The 20761-nt window shown below is 40.1% G+C and overlaps 1 protein-coding gene across 1 annotated transcript in view; it reads right to left on the bottom strand.

Moving 5' to 3' along the window:
• Positions 1-1828: 1828 nt before the first annotated feature.
• The window catches only part of LOC114643356 (E3 ubiquitin-protein ligase TRIM47-like), a 30530-nt gene continuing 11597 nt past the window's right edge, over positions 1829-20761 (bottom strand). The window contains exons 2-6 of the mRNA XM_051927700.1: positions 15655-15750; positions 11250-11483; positions 10132-10291; positions 3483-3872; positions 1829-2067 (exon numbers count right to left, since the gene is read on the bottom strand). Of these exons, the coding sequence (XP_051783660.1) occupies positions 1829-2067; positions 3483-3872; positions 10132-10291; positions 11250-11483; positions 15655-15750 (1119 nt within the window). The remainder of the gene's footprint in view (positions 2068-3482; positions 3873-10131; positions 10292-11249; positions 11484-15654; positions 15751-20761) is intronic.

The following is a 20761-nucleotide window of genomic DNA, read 5'->3' as shown; positions in this document are numbered from 1 at the left end:
CCCAGTTGGCGCCCAGTGGAGTCAACGCCACCTCCTTGGAGCTCCAGGCTGCAGAGATGCACACTTGGTGTCGATTGAAGCAAGTCTGAATATCAGCTGCTGCCCTTCGAGAGGTGACTGAAGTAGCCGTCTCTTCTTATTGCTAATCCACATCTGAGCAGAACTACAGCAGCTTTGACTCCTCATATAATATCATCAGAGCGTACAGAATGCAAGCAGCCATCACTTGAATTTTAAGGTGGGATACAATTAAAACTGTTTAAGAAGTGTACCTAAAAAAGTTTAATATCAGGATTTATTTGCAGCTGATACTGAAAGTGTGGGGTCAGACTGGAGTCACAGGGACCACTCACCTCGTCACAGCAGACTTTCATATGTCACATGGACACACACGGGGACAAACACACACAGCAGGACACAAACACTCAGACTGGAGAGCAACGCTTATCTGCCTCAATAATTAGCTTCATTGCTGTGAACGGAAGACTAAAACATTCATATGACATCACCATATTTGTTGCTGCATTCTCCATTTTCTTTAAAATTATATATATATATTTTATATCTTTTTGCTCTTTATTACAAAACTAGCTGTGCTACATGTCTAAGATGGGTTGAATTCTAAGTAATCAACGTATATCTCTGTTTTAGTGTTTGCAGTGCACCATTTGTGGGAATGTATTTTGAAATGCATGTGATAATAAAATGAATTGCAATTATCATTCCAACAGATGGTGTATCACAAATGTTTGTAGTAGTACAGTGCATTAATACAAATGTTTGTGATGTGCCATCTGTTGGAATGACAAATCCAATGCTTATGTCTCTGTTATTTGCCATTCTGTTTGCAGAGCTGAAGCACAACAAACTACCGTACATCTGGACCAGCAGTTTTGTGCCAGCAGGGAGGTTTACAGGCTGGTATGGTGCCCACTAATCACACTCACACTAACACACATTCTGTCATTAAACTGCTGGCCGATATCAGTGGTGACGTCTGGTGCTGCAGCTCTGTAACTAGATGATATTGATTAGCATGGGAGTCATAAAAGCAGAGCTAATGTTTGTGAGGCGCCACCTGTTGGAAAGACAGAGACAAAGTGACTGGACAGATACACAGACAGACACACAGACACTTGTCCTTTTATTAAAGAGGATTAATCATAAACAAGAAGTCCTAATATCATCAGAACATTCAAAATATGAGATATGATCAGAGGAATTTACAAATCAAAAACTACCAAATGAACAGATTTGACAAATAACAGTCGTCCATATTTTTCTGTGTGTTTTCATCTTTTTAGATTAATAAGCAATTCAAATTTCACAAACTGTGAAGCATTAACAGGCCATTTATCTCTGTGAATGTAACACCTAATCATAATTAACTAAACATTAATCTAAAATAAGTATTCTTTTACACATTAATTATTAATAAACCAAACTGTCCTTCAAGGTGATGTCAATATTCTGAATATTTTTGAGATCTCACCAAACACTTCACGTCCTAACTTCTCGTGTGTTTAATATGCAGAGAGGCCACAAGATGGAGCAGTTTGGCTCCAGAAGAATCAGCTGATGTCACAGCCCTGAAAGTCACAGAAATGTCACTAAGGTGCAAGTCACATGACCAGCGTCTCAGTTGACAGCACATGATGAGGGCCACAGGAGCTGACGTGGAGTCGATTATCAGTGACTGGCGATGTGTCCAGTGTGCTCATCGACTTTTAAATGACATTTTGCCCTGAATGTGTCCACCTGCCAACCTGCCCACCCTGCTGACTGACATTTCCATTTCATTAATCCTGAGCTCTAAAAGCCCCCAAGGTCAGCAGGAGACGACCTCAACCAACACAAATATCAGACGACAGGACAACATGGCTGTCAGCCTGTAGAGTTTGAACGACTGCCAGTGTTCAGCTGTGACGAGGACCTGAGTGACCAGACAGACCAGTGGCTTTATGAGGTGACACAGCAGGGACTGAAGCAATGGCTGAGGTGACAGGAGAGAGAAGAGGGCAGCAGGGCTTAGGTCAGCAGTGAAGAGCTCATAGGGTGACAACCTGTCTGATGAGCGAATGCTTAAAGAATCAGACGTCAGTCACACATCGAGATACGGATTTGATCAACGAGGAATACAATCTGTGATCACAGGACGGCCATCAGCGTGTGACAAGTCAAAGAGGAGAAAATCAGGAGGGAGGAACAAAACTGACAAACATACAAGTGACACACTCGTCTGACTCACTCTGTCTCAGGTCACTCATCTCACCCTTTATCACCCTGACACTCTTCTCTATCATCCTCACCCCTCACTCTTTATTCAACTTCTCCTCTTCCTTTTAACCCCTCAGGCTCCATGAAAATGACAGATTTAGAAGTCATAGTCGCCATCTGCTGGTGAGGCCTGTAATACACAGTGGGGGGGCTGTCAGCCTAGGCCTTCATTGGCTTCTTCACACACACTGATGTCAGGTGACACTCAGCACCTTGAGGGGTCCTGAGGAAATTTTAAATTAATCCTGGGAATGTGTATGTCAGTGGAAAGATAAAAGTGTCCCCAAGTGTCACATCTGATTGTCACTTTGTACACCGACAGTGAAGGTGAAGTCAGTCAGCTGACTCATCTCCTTGAAGTTGGGTGACAGTGGGGACAACAAGGAGGAGGTGCAGTTTAATGTCTAACGTGACACCAAGTGACTCAGTAAAACACCAAACTCCATCAGTATGGCTGACATGTGACTGAGCGGTGAGTCCTCGTCTTTAGACATTCACAGTGAATTCATTCAGAGGTGACAGACCACCGGAGTAACTAATAGAGGGGCAGACAATGTCTGTTCAGAGGCCAGCACTCCTGTCACTTCTGTCACTCTGTGCTCCTAAATAGTCACTGGAATGAGGCTCTGGATACTGAGACAGGCAGGTGGTCCTGCTGGAGCAGCACTACTGAAAGGCGCTATATAGACTGACTTAACAGGTGACATTCAGTGACACTCAGAGGACACAGCAGTTGGGGTGTCAGCCTGAAGGACATGTGACTGTGACTCAACAGTGACCCCTGCTGGTCAGACTGGTATTTGTAGGTCTGAGGTGTCACCGCCCCTCACTATGACACACACACTTGATTGGCTACTCACACCCAATAATAATGGAGACCCTGACAGCCGCACTCGCCCCTCATTATCATCCACAAATTTACTCACAGAGGTGCTGCCCCCCCACCTATAGTGTAAAATTAATTTTGACCCCAAACTGCAAACACAAACACACCTGAGCTTGTGGGGACATCAAGTGACCGGTGGAGGGTACTGGTCAGTGGTCACATGGTGTCAGATGGCTGATTGTTACACTGGATTGAAGATCAAGCATAAACCCTGGATAGAGGGGCTCAGTGAAGGAGGTGTTGAACCTGTGCAGGAGGGTCATTGTGTGTGAGACGCTATAAAAGGACAGAGAGCCAGCAGGCCAGTCCAGATACACACCTATTTTGGGGCTGTAGGGGGCGGTGATTAGAGTCCTTTTGTTATTGTGCCACACAAAGTACTGGGAATGAGACCAGAACTGGGAATGAGACAACTGCAAACACCAGGACTTGTTGTTCTTTCCAAGGTCACACTCCCTTCCCACTCCTTTCCTGCCCAGTCCTTTATATGCAACTCCAATCCTCATGAAGTCTCCACTGCACTCCACCTCCCAGTAACAGCGAGTCCCAGTCAGAGCCTCTCTGCACAGAACTTGAGTGCAGCGGTCAAATCTGTTAGGATGATCAGGATATTCAGTCTTTGTCCCCTCACGTGTCACCTTCTTGTTCCCATCAGACAGACGGAGGTCTCTGTGTGCCGTGTTGATGTCCAGTGTGAGGGGACAGAAGTCTGAAAGGAGAGAAAAGAAAACGAGTGAAGAACTCTGGGAGTGTGTAACGGGACTGGGGGCGGAGCACAACACAGACAATTAACAAGAACCAATCAGGAGCTGCGCTGACCAAACACTAATAGTAAAGAGTTCATCTGATTGGACAGAATCTGTGGGGATTAAAAATGTAATCATAAAAAGACGACAACGGACGAGAAGATATTGACAAGAGTTTTGACAAATAGATTGAAAACAAATATTGAGAATGTAATAAAAGAAGAGCAGACATGTGTGGTACAGCGGAGAAGTGCAGCAGATAACCGGTGTGTCTTAAGAGACTGAATTAATGTCAGGAGAGAGAAACCTGCATGTCGCAATATTACATTTAGATTTGGAGAAAGCATTTGATAGAATTGTACATAAATATATGTGGAAGATACTCCAAAAAATGGGAGTTCATGAAGGTTTTCTGGACTGGATAAAAGTAGTCGATAAAGATATACGAAGTCAGATAAAAGTAAATAACAAACTAACAGAGGAGATACAGGAGACATGTGGAGTAAGACAAGGGTGTCCATTGTCAGCAGTGCTGTTTATTCTGTGTATAGAGCCCTTATTAAATAAAATTAGGAGGGACACAAATATAAGAGGAGTTGAAGTACCAGGAAGGGGGGGACAACAAATAAAAGTGTTTCCATATATGGATGACATAACAATAATAGTCAGAGATACATGGAGTATAAATAAAGTAACAGAACATACAGAAGTGTTTATGGAGGGGGTCAGGTTCAACTTTACACCTCAATAAGAGGGAATGCGTCCTTTGGGGGAAATGGAAAGAAAAACCACAAGGAAGAATAAGGTGATGAAATGTGGAGAAAGTATTAGGGATAAGATTTGGAGACGAGAGTACGGAGAGGATGGAGTGGAAAGAAATGGAAAAAAGATCAACAAACAAACAGAGTTTGGAGGATAAGGAACTTGTCAATGGAAGGGAAGATATTGGTGATGAAGGCAGTTATAATCCAAAACTATCATACTTAGCAAATGGTTTATACACCAAAGAAAATATTAAGAAGAATTATAAGAACGTGTTTTGTGTTTCTATGGGGGTCAAAATGTGAAAAATTGGCAAAGAGGAAGGTAAAGAAAAGGAGAGAAAATGGAGGGAAAGAGGATCTGAATATAGAAAGGGAGATGGCTTTAAGACACACAGCAACTGTTGTTAATATGGCGTTAAATAAAACGGGGAAATTAGCGGACATGATCAGATATCTGCTAGGCACAGAATTGAGAAAAGTAAAATTATTAAAAATGACAATTAGCAGACCCATTGCCTTTAATATGCCAAAATATTATAAAACAATAGTAACATTTGTTAAAAGATATTCATGGGAGGAAGGAGATCTCAAAATTTGGGAAAAGAAAAAACACCTAAAAAAATATAAAGGAAAAGACGAAACGGTACTAAAAATCCAAAAGCTCACTAAACAGCAAGCAAGAAAAGTGTGGCAGCAAAATGAAGACAAAGAATTAACAAATAAACAAAAAGACCTCAGGTGGGTGACATGACATGAAATCCTACCGACGCAGGCGGCCATGTACAAAAGGAGAGTCACGAAAAGTTCAATATGTCCGAGGGAGAACTGCTGAGAGGTGGAAACACCAGAGCATGTGTTTAGGAACTGCAAAAAGACACAAGATGTGTGGAATGAGGGGTTAAAGGAATGGAAAGGGAGGACAGGAAAAGAGGGGATGACAAAAGAAGGAGTGTTGTATGGTTAGTAGGGAAGGAGTTAAATGTAAAAATGACAATAAGAGAATGGAAAATGATCAAAATAATAAAAGAAAATATGTGGTGATGGAGGAATGAACTGGGGATTCATAACAGGAAAATAACAATACAGACATTGTACAGAAATGTGAAAAGGAAGGAGTGGAAGAAAGGAGGAATAAAGAAGGACAAGGAAACAAATGGCCTTAAAAAAGGTAAAGACCTGAAAAATAAAATTAAAGGTGGGGATAAAAAGGGGGAAAAAAATAAAAAGTGTCACGGTGGTGAAATGGTGGCTGGTGACAGTGAATTAGCAATGTGACAGACTGTGTGTGTGTGCTCAAAGCTAAGACACTGAAAAGAAAAAGGAAATGAAGTGAAAGGGGACAAGAAAATAGTGTTAGTGGTAAGTAATGGAATTTAGACAACGTAAAAAACAAAAATAACAACAGACAACAAAGAGAAAGGCAGGCAAGTCAGTCATCTGAAAGTCATCTGAGTCGTCAGAAATTATAATAAACAACATAAGGTCATCACTGAGGTCAAAGGTCTAATGGACTGTCCACAGTGACCGCTGGCTTTATTAAATGACATGTTTTATTGTCACAGTCCACCTCTTAAATTTAAAATCAATCCACTGTCACACTTCACAACCACAGCAATTATTTGTGTAAAAGCTGCAATCAGTATTTACTATTTATAATCTATCTATCTATCTATCTATCTATCTATCTATCTATCTATCTATCTATCTATCTATCTATCTATCTATCTATCTATCTATCTATCTATCTATCTATCTATCTATCTATCTTATCTATCTATCTATCTATCTATCTATCTATCTATCTATTATATAGTGCCTTTCTCATCTGTCATTGTCTCTCTCTTTCTTTCTTTCGTGTGTTTCCTGTCATCTCTTTTTATTATTTGACTGTCATTCTTCTCCAAGGTGACTCCCATCATCTCAGATTCCATTGTTTCCTTTTCTTTTCTTTGTCCAATCAGAGCCCAGGCAGGTGAAGTGACTTGATGAGGTCACACAGTGGTGTCAGTAGTGGGACTTGAAACCACAACCTCTGGGTTTGAACTCCAAAGTCTTCACCGTCACACCACACTTCATTTTCTCCACCATTTAAACTCTCCTTCTGTTCAATCGGAGGTCAGCTTTACTCTGGTGGTGTCGTCAGGGAGGTGGGCTACAGTTCAATGGACCCCAAAACATTTTGAGAATATTAGCAGCTGTGCTCACTGGAACATGAAGCTCTGTTGATGTGGTCTTGTAGACTTCACCTTGACCACCCTTGGCTGTGACCTTCTTCATCTCCTCCTCTTCTCTTGTCCTCGTTCAGTGTGAGGCACACAAGGACACAACACAGCAGAGTGAGGACTTGACTGAGTGACTGAAGACCCCGGTGACACTCATTAGAGGAATCAGTCAGCTAGAGATGTCACGACAGTCCAGTGAGGTCTTTGAACTTCTAAGGACCCCCAATAATTTTTTCTGCCATTTCTTTTGTTTTAATGCTTAAAATTTGTGAAGTCGAGAACTCAAAGCAAAGTGTCTGCTCTGTGGAGTAAAGAATGGAGGATGACGAGGACTTTTGTCAGCTTTAACTTATTTCACATACAATTGAGCTTCATTTTCAAACTAATACTGTGTCTGTATATACAGTCGTGTGATAAAGTAAGTGCACCCCATGACGTGGATTTTACTTTATTTTTCCTTTTTTAAAATTTCTGGACACATCAAGACTCGGGTTCAAAAGACGGCTTTGGTGATTCACTGTCTGAGTTTCTCTGTCCCATAATGCACCAGTCACAGGACCCCCATCACTCTCAGCCCCTCAGTCACACAACACTCAGACTTTCATATCCTAAACCTGTCCTGCTCTATTAAAACTTCAATGATTTTTATTGTGATGATCCATTCAGTCAAAGCACAAACTCACATTTTAAAAAGTCATCTATGCTCTGAGGTTCAGGAGGCTGGAAGGTGAAAACTGGAGCTTCATGAGCTGAAAATAAAAAGAAAAGAGAAGAAGAATGGAAACTGTGAAGATGGCATTGTGGGATCTTAGTTTAGTTCTTAAACACGTATTACAAATGCAGAGGAGTTCAAATAAAACATTTATCTATATCTTTAAAGGAGAGTTGGGATCCCAACTCTCCTTTATAGATATAGATAATATTGATTAGATCCTGCCAGGTTTTGAAAAAATTCTGTACAGATCCTCTAACTGAGAATTTGATTTTTTCCAATTTCAAATAAAATAAAACATCGGTTTCCCACTGACTTATCAGACGAGAGTTAGGATTCTTCCAATTTAACAGAATAAGTCTGCGTGTCACAAGTGTAGTGAATGCCATCACCGTTTGCTTGTCCTTTTCCATTTCAAGTTCTTCTGGTAGAACACTGAACACAGCTGTTAATGGGTTAGGAGGGATTGTGACCCCAAGGCTGTCTGAAAGGAACTTAAAAAGTTTGGTCCAAAATGATGTTAGTTTGGTGCAGGCCCAGAACATGTGACCCAGTGAGGTAAGAGCTTGGTTGCAGCGTTCGCAGGTTGGATCTTGCCCTGGAAACATTTTGGACAGTTTTAAGCGAGACAGATGAGCTCGATATATAATTTTTTGTTGAATAAGTCTATGCTTTGTGCATATGGAGCTCGAGTGATTTCTTTGCATTGCTACCTTCCACTTCTTTTCTGATATATTGATTAAGAGATCTTCTTCCCAATATTCTCTTGGATCTTTGAAATGTAGGGACTCTAATAGGATTTTATATAATGTGGAAATGGTGTTTAATTCCTCGAAATTGAGCAGTATTTTTTCCAGCATTGTGGCGGGAGTTCGCTGCTGAGATGGCCATCCTTCCTACAGTTTCTCTCCTTTCAGCAGAGGACTTCGGTAATTTTGTTGCTGTGACTGTTAGGTTTTTGGTCACCTCCTTGGCCAAGGCCCTTCCTTCCCAGTTACTCAGACTGGCCATCTCTCAAAAGTGTCCTGGTGGTTCAAAACTTCTTCCATTTCCCAATGCTTCAGGCTGCTGTGCTGCTGGGACCACTCAGAGCTTTACAAATGGCTTTATCTATTTGCTCTGCTCTACTCCTCACCACAATTTGATCACGGAGGTCTACAGAGGGTCCCTTGAACCCCATGGCTTGGTTTTTGTCCTGACATACACTGTCATAAGTATACTGTATTTTATACATAGTGACAAGCAGGTACAGATGAGGACATTTCCAGAGCTCTAGTTAAGAAATCCCACCCTGAGTAAAGAGGGTGCTGCTCCTGCTAATGTCACCACTTCAGTGAGTTCACAGGCCACAAGACGAGTGACGTCACTTCCACAGCCCGCTAATTAAGCTCCGCCTCTTCTGTGACACCATTTTAAAATGTCACCAGAAGTGGGTGTTCATTACAGATCTGTGACTGATGAAGACGGAGCTCCGACTCACAAGTGACTTTAACTTGACAGCCTTTGATTGCAGCAGACGTCATCATTGTGCTCCGTCTTTGTGCTTTTTATTTCATCTTCATCATTAAACGAGGTATTTCAGGGTGGTACCCCAACTCTTTGTGCCCACTCTCTCTGCTTATTTTCACAATACACACATACAGTACATGTCTAATATGGTGGACGGCCGGGATGGATCCTGTGCTCTTGGCTGCTTGACCTTAGTTTGTGTTTAAACAAATCGCTGTCTTTATGTGTAAACGTACGTAATTCATAATTTATAAAGTGAGTTTTACTCTGAGGCTGCACTCACTGAAATGTTCAGGTGGTCCTCAAGTAGTCAGAGTTCTGACGCAGTCCTCCAATTTGCTTATTGTCACCACCAAAATATATAAAATAAAATGCTTTTGGTGATTAAACTCCTTTTAAATGTCGGTGGGAGACACGACTTCTGAGCAAACAACAGCAGGAATATAAAACACGAGAGCCCAGGGGGAGCACAGCTGAAAATGGATGAACGTGAACTTTTAACGTGGACTCCATCCAGTAGAATGTAATGGACACTGAAGACAGCAGGAGCAGATTGAGATGTTCTGATATTATAAAGCACTGACGCTGAGCGCAATTTGATTCCATTAACATCTTCTCTGTTCTCAAATAAACAATTCATTTGTGCTCTGAGCCGGCTTAGCCATTTAAAATACATTTCTGTTCATTAATCTTAAGATGAGCAAAGCAAAGAAATAAAAAGAATCCCAAAGTTAAGTGAAAAAAGGACTTTTTAAGAGAATATGTGGAATAAATATAAGGAGTATAACATTTCAAGTTTAAATTCCAAAACATCTGATTAAGAACAACTGATTATTTAAAGAGTTTGTTATCACTCAGCTAATGACTGTGAAAGGCACTATATAGTAAAAAATAATAAACAGCAAAGGATGGCAGATAAATGTTAAAGAGCAGGCCTTCTTCAGTGTCCTCTTATTGTCACTCTGGTCCTCCTAATGGACTTCAATAACAAACACGATGTCAACAGACGCTGTACCTGATGGAGTCCTTCTCATGATGTCCCCCTGGCTGATCTTCTCCAGACTCTTTGTCAGACCTGACAGCTCCTTTCTCAGGTCCTCAGATGAGAAATCAGTGGTGACAGTGAAGCTCAGCGAGTCTCCATCAGCAGGAAGGACACAGCGAGATGAGAAAGTCTGAATCAGAAGAGAAGAGGGGACGAGATTTCAGAAGGTAGACATTAAAAAGTAAGTAATGCTGATAAGAGGGGGCTCTTCTGAATTAAGGATCAGTGTGGTGGGCAGTCAGCGTGGGTTTAGATGGTGAGAATGCCTGCCATTGACTTGTTGGTTATTTATGAGAGAATATTTGGTGGAGTGTAGTGGAGCATCAGAGATTATCAGCGTTAACCTTCACACAGGACTCCATGAGAGGAGAGTCAAGATAAAGGGACTGAGGGGGCAGGTGGGTCCAGAATTGACTTGGCACACAAAACAAGGCATTGGGCTTTTTATGGTTCTGAGACAAACTTAATTAAATTAAATTAAATTAAATTAAATGTAAAGACTAACACATGCAGGGAGAAAGTTCTTCAATATTATTATACAATTGAAGGTCTGCAGTTCAGAAGTGTGACTTGTGAGGAAATCGTGGGAGCCTTTGTTTCCTCATCATCATCATCATCATCATCATCATCATCATCATCATCATCATCATCATCATCATCATCATCGACCATACAAAACAGACAAAGCTACGGCAAGCTGAATTATTTAGCAACAAACATGTGTGGAGTGTAAAGATGGGAGATGAAAAACAAGACTGGACTGTCTGAAGGATTTGAATCTCATCAGTTTAAGGAAGTATACATCAGGAGGTGGCCTGGCAGAAGAGTTTGTATCATCTTTTACACTTCATAAAAAATTCACTTTTTCATGCACACACCTGTAGATTAATCTGTCTGTCATGTTCATGAAGTAAACAACTTTGAGATATTTTTAAAAAGAATATTTGAAATGTTAAGGAAATATGAAAATAGTGGCCTGTTCTTGTCATGTTGTACAAACTCCTCAGATCTTCTCAATTTCTCCCTAAATGTTCTCAGGTCCCACACACCACAGTCTGATCAGACTCGCTGTGAAGTGTCGCTCTCACCTGTAGGAAGTGGAGATGGTCCTTGGTCTCTGAAAGCTCCTTCAGCTCAGCTTCTCTCCTTTTCAGCTTATCGATCTCCTTCTCCAGTCGCTTCATGACTCCTTCAGCCTTCTCCATTTCTCTCTTTTCTTGTTCTCTGATCCTCTCAGTCAGTTTCCTGTGGGCTTCCTCAATGCACCGCATCAGAGCAGTGAAGCTCTTCTCATTTTCTTCCACCTCTCTTACCACAGACATCTGAATAAGTAGAAGGAAGATTTAGAATTGAGTCACCTGATAAGAATAACCAATCACAAGGCACATTTGTTCTTATTTTGATGTTGTGAAGGACAGTTTGAATTGGGTGGAGTGACTGGTGGTACTTTATTTGCAGAGGGAAGGTCAGTTGCAGACTGACTCCCAGTCAATATGTTCCCTCCATTATGCCGAGTAACATCATCACTCTGCTGATGCTGCTATTAAGGAAACTGCAGGACTTTATGAGATACGCAGTCATAAAAGGCTTCCTTGTGAAGGATCTTCAGAGCCATTTGCAGGAGCTGCTGGGGACACCTCTACTGTCTTGTGAAAACTCCATTTGACCTGCGAGTTTGTGTAAAAGTCTGTTTTTAAAAAGGACATCTCCTGATCAGCCTGTAGTTAAGAGTGGAGTAGCACAACACACACCAGAAATAAAGAAGAGTTGTGAGTCTTTATTTCCATGTTTTCTACTTCATTTATTAACTTTGCATTATTACTAATGAATTTGGTATTGTAACTTTGACTAATACTTATATGATGACACCTGGTGGGGTGTTCTATGTGGGAAATAAATGTGATGTAAAAGGTGCCTGCTCTCCAGGAACACCATCCCCAAAGCAGGAGGTGTTCTTCTCTTTTCAGAACTTTGCACATCTCACAATGACTCAGATAACTCTGTGATAGAAGGCGAGGATGAGAAGACCTAAAAGGTCACTTCCTAACCAGCCACTAAAATGAGGAAGAAATGATAATATGAGATTTATTATAAGGGAATTTAGATGAAGCTTTATTCCAGATACAGAATCTCATAAGGTGTTTTGCCTTTTGGTGCACATGTGGAAAAAACTCCCTAGTTGGTTGGATAAGCTCCTGGCTGGAGTAGGGAAGGAAGGATCCAGTTCTCAGTTATAAGAGGTTGGATCAGACCACCAGTACTGCAGAAAAATTTAAAGACTTTGGTAAAAATCTGAGGAGCAGTTGTGACAAAGTGATCAGAAGTTCTGACTATGCCACACATAAGACTGAGGAAAATAGTTAGATAGACTGAGATAGATAGATAGATAGATAGATAGATAGATAGATAGATAGATAGATAGATAGATAGATAGATAGATAGATAGATAGATAGATAGATAGATAGATAGATAGATAGATAGATAGATAGATAGATAGATAGATAGATAGATAGATAGATAGATAGATAGATAGATAGATAGATAGATAGATTCACAATGGTCCACATATAACATTTATATAATTAAAGATTTATTCTTCATAAAGTTGTATTCCACGTACTCAGACTCTCTTTTGAGCCAAACAAGTCAATCCAAAACAAACAACATTTCCGAACAGAATCCAAAGACAGCTGTGGTAAAACAAAGCACAGGTTGAAAAATCCAGAAAATCTCGAAAGCATAAGGCACAGCTAAAAGAACACAAGAACTTGAAAAACTCGCAGAGCACATTCACAGGATTTATAGGGCAGAAAGGTAAGGTGATTGGCGATGACTGGCAGATGGTCCACCACTTGGTGAGCCACACACAAACCACATGGAACATAACATGGGCAGCTTAAAGACAAAATCAAATACAAAGAATAAAGCACATAGTCAACCAAATCAACATTAACATAAACAAGTAAACAAAAGAGACATGAAGCAAGACTATGAACAACATCTAGTGGAAGGAATCCTAGCTGAGAAATGTCACAGTCATCATGGATGTAGGGAGGGGATTTCATGCATCAGTAATAAGCAGGAATTCTAGGAAGAAAAAACAAAAGCAGACGAGAGTAGAAACATAAACCGAAGTGAAGGTCGGTCTTTGAGGTTGGCTCTCCTTCACTTCTACTTCTTCAGCTGTCACCTCTCTGTCTAGATTGGACTACACAGTGTTGAGTGACAGATTGTGCCCGCCTACTTTCTTTGAACTAAAGACACACCTCACTGGTCTGGACAGGCTGTGTTTAGTACTTTAGTACACTTGATGGTGTTGGTCTATTTAATGTGAGTCTGTGTTAAATAAATTAGGTTTTATAAGTTTGGTCTGTCTGGGCACAGAAATGTGTCTGAAGGGTCTGGGTATCAGAGAGTGTGGTACCTTGAACACTCTGTCAGCTCATTACAGGGTCAGAGCTACACTAGTGATCACAATGTAAGCCAATTGGGGGTTTCTGCTAAATAACCAAACTGAAATGTGAGAATGTGGTGGAAGATCTGGAATAACTGGAAGAAACCCACTGAGATACTGGAAGAAGTGGTAAAGTCCACATGGAAAGTGAATGGAGGACAGTGGATCTGAGATTCAGCAGATGCCAGCACTGGACAACCTTATTGTCTTTGTGATAAAATATTAAAGCTGAAGTAAAACATTTGGAGGTGTACGTTATATAAAGTCTGCACTTAGTCAGACAGTGGAGATCCTTAAGTTGTGGAGTCTAATAAAACTGAGAAATACCAGAATAAAGAAGAGAAGACAATTACGATCTCCAGAATAAATCAAGAATATCCCATTTCTCTAAATGAGGTATTGTACAGGACAAGACAGTCTCTCAAATCAGAATGTAACCTCTTGATAACAAAAGAACCTGAACAACTCATCTTTAAATCACAACATCATTACAGTGAACATGGAGAGAAGGCTAATAAGATCTTAGCTCAGCAATCCACAAGCAAAAAGTCTGCAACGCAATAACAGAAATTACCAGCACAACTGGAGATAAAGTAATGAAGCCTAAAAATATAACTCACACATTTAGCAAGTACTATAAGTCTTTATATTCTACTCAGTTTAAAGAAGACGAGACACAATCTGAGGAGTTCTTTGATGTAATACAAACACAACTGCTGGACACTCTTAGTGAAGAGGAACTGGACAAACCTCTGACACTCTCAGGACTACTGGATGCTGTAAACTCATTTCAAAGTGGGAAAACAACAGGCCGTGATGTCAACCAGTGGAATTTTATAAAGACGTTTTCAACTAAGTTAGCTCCACTATTATTAGCAAAGTTTACAGAAGCTACAGACAAAAAAAATCTACTCAAAAAACCTTCCCAATTTTCCACACCTCCCACCCAATTCCTTTTCAGACGAAATCCTAATCAGTCCTGAGGAGTCAGACAGCATCTCAGCAACATATAAAAACATTTCAAAGAATCTCCCCTTTAAGGGTCCTAAGATAAGGTGGGAAAAAGACCTTTAAGTGAATATCTCAGAAAAGGAGTGGAAGTCAGTCATGCATAGAATACACTCCAGCTCCATATGTGCAAAGTATTCAACCATCTGACTTCAACTCTTTCATTGATCAAATTTATCTCATTTAAAATTGGGAAGAATCCAACCTGCGAGTGTGGCAATCGAGCTCCAGCCTCACTGGGCCAAATTTATAGGGAGGACAACAAAGAAACATCATTTAGGGACAAAATGTTTGAATGTTTTGTTAGACAGCCGTGGGGTCACAATCACTCCTAACTCACTAACAGATATGGTTGGTGGGCTACCAGAGGGGCCTAAAGTGGAGGAGGAGGACACATTGACTGTAACTGCCTTGACCACATTGTGATCTCGTGGACTTGTCCTCCTGAACTTGAAGACCCCCAGCCCACCTGTGATAAGTCACTGGGTCACTGATGTCTGACATTTAAAAAAAACAAATTCTCACTTAGAAGATCAGTTCAAAACCTTTATAAAATATGGTAAGGCCTAATTAATAAAACTTTAAAATAAACAACCATAGCAGGGGAAAAGGAAATTCTGCCTATTTATTTATTTGTTTATTTTTTATTTTTCTAAATTATTAGGAATTTTGGCCCAGCTCTCGGCTCTTCTCTGTTTTTCTGGGTTGCAGCGTGAATCCTGTTGGGTAGTTTTTTATCTTTTTAAATTTTTTTTGATTGTTTAGATTTCTGTTTTAAATTTGTGATTTTTTAAATTATTTTTTATTTTAACTTTGAAATTCATTTGTTGAATGCTGTCTGAATTTCCACTGAATAACACCTGGGATTCTGTCAACAGTGAAAGGCCATGAAGGACATCACAAAACGTCTTCTCTAACTCTCCCTTCTCGTGTCCCTACTCATCATTACCAGTGAAGCTCTGCTGCTTTTCAAGTTCTCATTTATTTCTCCTCTCTTTGATATGAAGTGTTGTCTTCCTATTTCACTCACCTTCATCTTGTCCATCGCCCTCCTCGTCTTCTTCAGTGTCTTCTCTCTCTCCTCAACTCTTCTCTTGATGTCACTTAGTGTCGCCCCCAGCTGTTTCTGTTTGGAAACACAAGAGGACACGCGTGGTCAGATCAGAATTCATGTTCACTTTGTGATTTCTTCTTCTCTTTCTTACTCCTGATATTTTCACCACACATTTGTTTGACATTTCATGACATAACTTAGATTTAATTTAACAAACAGGAAATCAAATCTTAATAAAGATTAATCTTTAATCTTAATAAAGATTAAAAGAAAGGTTTAATTTAATTGATGTAAGATTGAGTTTGGGTTTGAAGAGTGCGTCAAATCCAGAAGACAGTTTGAAGGCACACTGGTGTGTGAGTTAGTTCTTGACGTTTAGAAGACATCACATTGACAAACTGGGAAATGTGAAGTTCACACAACACCAAAAATAATAAAAACAAACTGGATTGTGTAAGTAAAGAAACTGGTGAAAGGCCAGGAGGACTTAAACACATCTTGTCAGTAATTATAGGATCTACAAGGCCATTTGATATCCTGAGTCAGACATGTGAGGACGTTGTCTGCCGTTGTCATTTTCTGGAGTCAAGTAAGATACTGAAATATACAAATGATTCTGTTGAATTCATGAAGAAGGCAACTTAAAGGAATTCTAAAACTCAGAAATGATATTTTTTGTATGTTACTTACCTCATGTGTTTTGTTTAGGTGACAGATTATTATTTTTAATTAAACTACTGAGCTCTGCCCCCTGCTCACTTCACTCGCCCACCCGCAGCTTTGGTTCGTGCGAAGCTTCAAACATTTAAAAGCCTGTACAGCACCTGTCCTTTTGTCTCACTGCCTTGTCTCTCTTATCCCCCAGACATCCTCTGCTCCTGTGGTGGTCCCGCTCCTGAGGGTCACCCCTATGAACAGGAATATTTTCTATTCTTCTAATTGAGAGACAGAACTGTCCCTTCTGACTACACACGGAGCTCGATTCACTCCTGAAAGAGACTTGTGTTTGTTTGAAGTGTCTGAATAACGTTTGTCTCTAAAATCTCCTGTGTATCTGTGCCACTCTGTGACCCAAGTGTGACCGCGTACGTGGATTTCACTTTCACCAAACCACAAATCTTTTAATTCTCATGGAGGGGCCTCTTCATTGGTAGGAAACACTACTTTACCGTGATGGCAACATGAATTTGTGACGATCTACAAGTCTCTGACTTAAAGTTTCAATCCAAAAAATATATTCAATCGCTTTTTGCTGTTTTGTTAATTCACTGAGTAATAATTTCTGTTTGTTTGTGCGAATGCGATCTTTACTATCATTTTTGTAGACTTTCGAGATGGCCAAAGTCTCCATCTCGCTGATCTTGCTTCCGTTTCTCTGGACTTCCAAACAGTCTCTTCACAAAGATCACGTCTCGTCTCTTATAACAGAGAGCTGTTTATTATGTTTATGTGTTTTGGTTTCACCAGAGCCTTCAAGACCACCCAGCCATCCCTGTTAAGGGGTCAGCTCAGAGATGTGCAGGTGGGTGAGCCTGTGGTGTCCTGATGATGGACTATCTGTCAGGCAGACTCAAGGACTGTGTGAGCAACACTGGAGCAGCACAAGGAACAGGCCTGTCTGCTTTACTCTTCACTCTGTGCACCTCACACTGGAATGAACATAATTTCTCTTTTCTTGTATATCCACAAATCACCCAAGGAGTGTCTCAGTGGGCTTTAACAGGCCATGTAGAACACTAATGAAGAGTCTGATGAGTTATATCATTAAAAACAGAAAATCTACACAGGAATAGTATATTGACATTTCTGAGCTGAACTTATTTTAAGAATCGTAGACTTAACTCTGGAGTACAATACAGATTGACATGTGACAATAATGTGTCTCTTAAACAACTCTGAGATCAGCCAAATGCAAACTCCAATTCTTTAAAAATAGACAAACACCGATTGGTCTCCTCCGTTTATCGGAAATGGACATCTGAAGCAGAGCTCCGCTAGCAGAGGCTTTATTTTCCCACGTATTTCATATTATTTAGAGGTATCCTGTATTTAATCCGACCAAAGAACTTCCACTACAATATACAAGCATGAGTAACAAGAAGAAAGGTCAGAAAGAACCGGAAAAGAAATTTAAAGCCACTTCAAAGTCTGGACAGACATCTGGCCCGAGTGCAAGGTATGGCCTCTCGGAGACTGACCTGGAACAGGCACACGAATGCGCAGATCTCCTGGGACCCCACTCTATTGTATCGTCTCCAGTCGAGAGTGAGAGTGAAAATGGGAGCGAAGGTGCTAGCGATACAGGTCGCGATGGATCCCTGATTTCTGAGGATCATTCGAGACTAGAAAAGGCCCTGCAGGATGTGCTCTCATCTACTCATCGTGAGCCCGCAGCACCTGCTGTAACAGGAGCTGCATTTCCACTCGCGGAGCACAAAATCCGAAGCGAACTGTCCGAAATGAAAGATATGATTGCTACACTGGCTGCCACCATGGCTACGGCCATAAATGAGCTTAAGAAGGAAAACAAGAATGAGCTTAAGAATGAGTTTAAGAAATCTAACATTGAGCTTAAGAACGAGTTTAAGAAGGATATCATCGAGATTAAAAAGGATAATATAGACCGGGAAATGCGTCTATTTAAACGTTTTGACATAAACTTTAAAGGCATGTTGCAGAAATTAGAGGAACACATCGAAGAAACTAGATCCAAACTGAACATGCTTGCCGACCAGATTAATGACGTTACAGATCAGCTGGATGATGTTAAGCAGGCATTCACGGCTCGAGTTGAAATAGCGGAACAATTGGCATCTAACGCTGATGAAAAAGCCACAGCTGCGAATTCCGAATGCAAAAAACTTGGAGACAGACTTGCAGCCCTGGAAGAAGGGTACAGAAGAAATAATATAAAAACTGAGGGTATACCTGAGAAACGAGAAAGCCCAAGCCCAGTGAAATTTGCAGTAGAATTACTGTCTAAAATAATTGGAGATGATTTTAAACTCGACATTGAGATAGCAGCTACTTATCGCACATTCAGATCAAGTACCTTTAAACCTAGGTCTTTTATTGTCCACTTCGAGCGACTACGATGTAAGCTTCATGTGATGGCACTTCTCAGACACAAGCAAGAGATTATATTTGAAAATAATCTTATTCGTATTTTCCCCGACTTCTCACCATTAACAGCTGCAAAACGCGCAGCCTACTTTGACATTAAAAAGTTGCTACAGAAAGCCGATATCAAACACAGCCTCTTGTGTCCCGCCAAAGCTGAAAGTGGAAGTTCAAGATCAATATTATATTTTTTGAAGCAAGGAAGAAGCTGAAAAGGAATTAAAGAAGCTGTTTCCGACACTCTTTTGAAAGTTAATAAGGAGCCGTATTCTATCAAGGCACGGGAAGGACCTATCATCTGCTCTCGGATCCACTTTTAAAAAGACTGGTATTATAATTACATCCTTTTCTTTATCTGGACATTATATGTTTATGTCTTAATTAGAGATATAGATGTGAGTGTGGAAGTAATTAAAGTAGGATTTTTTTTTTTTAACTACCTTAAAGTAGACGGTTTAACATCATACTCTGGATATATTGCTATTTCTAATATTACATTACTATTACTTTTATACTATTACATTATACTGTTACACTAGGAATTACCATGTTTATCCTAGACTACTTTTTAAAATCATTCCCAGGGTTCATTCTTTCTTTTTTTTTTTAATCTTAATATCTTAAAATTGCTGAAGATTATTTTAATCTTAAAGACTGTTAATGATTATATTTTTGGCAGATAGTATTTAGAATTCAGCTGCAATAGATATCTCTTTGTTTAATTCTCTAATGCCTCTGCGGGGTGGGGTTTGTTTCGTTTTGGACGTGCTCTGTCTCTTTGTATGTCAGAGGACTGGGACATCGTGAAGTGGGATTAAGCCTCATGTGGGGAGGAAAAATGGGGGGGGGGATAAAGGGGGGAGAGAAGGAGAGCAGGTTATATCTAATCTATTCTTCTAATCCTTATAACTATAAATACCAATGCAACAATAGGCTAAAACGCAATAACTCATGGGAAATCTTGAAACTAAGATTAACACTGCCTCATTACTAGTTAAGACTATAAAATGAAATTAAAAACTCAGAATCAATGTCTCCATGATGGGACAGTTAACTTTGTGAGCTGGAATGTTAAAGGCCTGAGTCACGAATTAAAGAGAAAGAAAGTATGATCTCACCTAACAGGCTTAAATGCTAAAATAGTATTTTTACAGGAGACCCACTTACTAACCAAGGATCAGTTCAGACTACAAAAAGACTGGACTGGCCAAATGTTCCATTCTAGCTTTATAAAGAAAACTAGAGGGGTGGGAATTCTCATACACAGAACAGTTCCATTTGTAGCATCAGATGTAGTATCGGACCCTGAAGGGAGATATGTGATGGTCACGGGCAACTTATATAACAGTAAAATGATTTTGATAAATGTTTATGCACCCAATGTAGATGATAAGGAATTCATGCAAAATCTATTTGCATCAATTCCCAATGTGAACACTCATAAAATTATAATGGCTGGGGACTTTAATTGTGTTTTAAATCCACTTTTAGATAGGACTCCTGTGACAGGGGGGATGACATCTAATACTGCAAAGACAGTTACACAGTTTTTAAATGATCACAACTTATCAGACCCCTGGAGGTTTCTTAACCCAAACTCAAGAACATATTTGTTCATTATAGCTACTCAAGAATTTATTATTTTTTCATAGATAACTAGCAAAATACCCGCGCTTCGCAGCGGAGAAGTACTGTACACATATCTACATATACATATATATACACATATATATATTATATATATATATATATATATATATATATATATATATATATATATATATACATACATACTTAAAAGCTCGAAGGGCATGTATTGATTTTTGATTGAAAAACAAACTCTGTCTCTCTCTCTCTCTCTCTCTCTCTCTCTCTCTCTGCTCCTGACAGAGGGGGTGTGAGCTGCTGCCTTCAACAGCTTTGTGCCGCGGTGCTTCGCATACTTAAAAGCCAAACAGCCCAA

This window comes from Erpetoichthys calabaricus, chromosome 5, assembly GCF_900747795.2.
Source record: "Erpetoichthys calabaricus chromosome 5, fErpCal1.3, whole genome shotgun sequence".
NCBI classification, from domain to species: domain Eukaryota; kingdom Metazoa; phylum Chordata; class Cladistia; order Polypteriformes; family Polypteridae; genus Erpetoichthys; species Erpetoichthys calabaricus.
The sequence above is the reverse complement of the archived record's forward strand: the minus strand, read 5'-3'. Positions and strand labels throughout refer to the sequence as shown.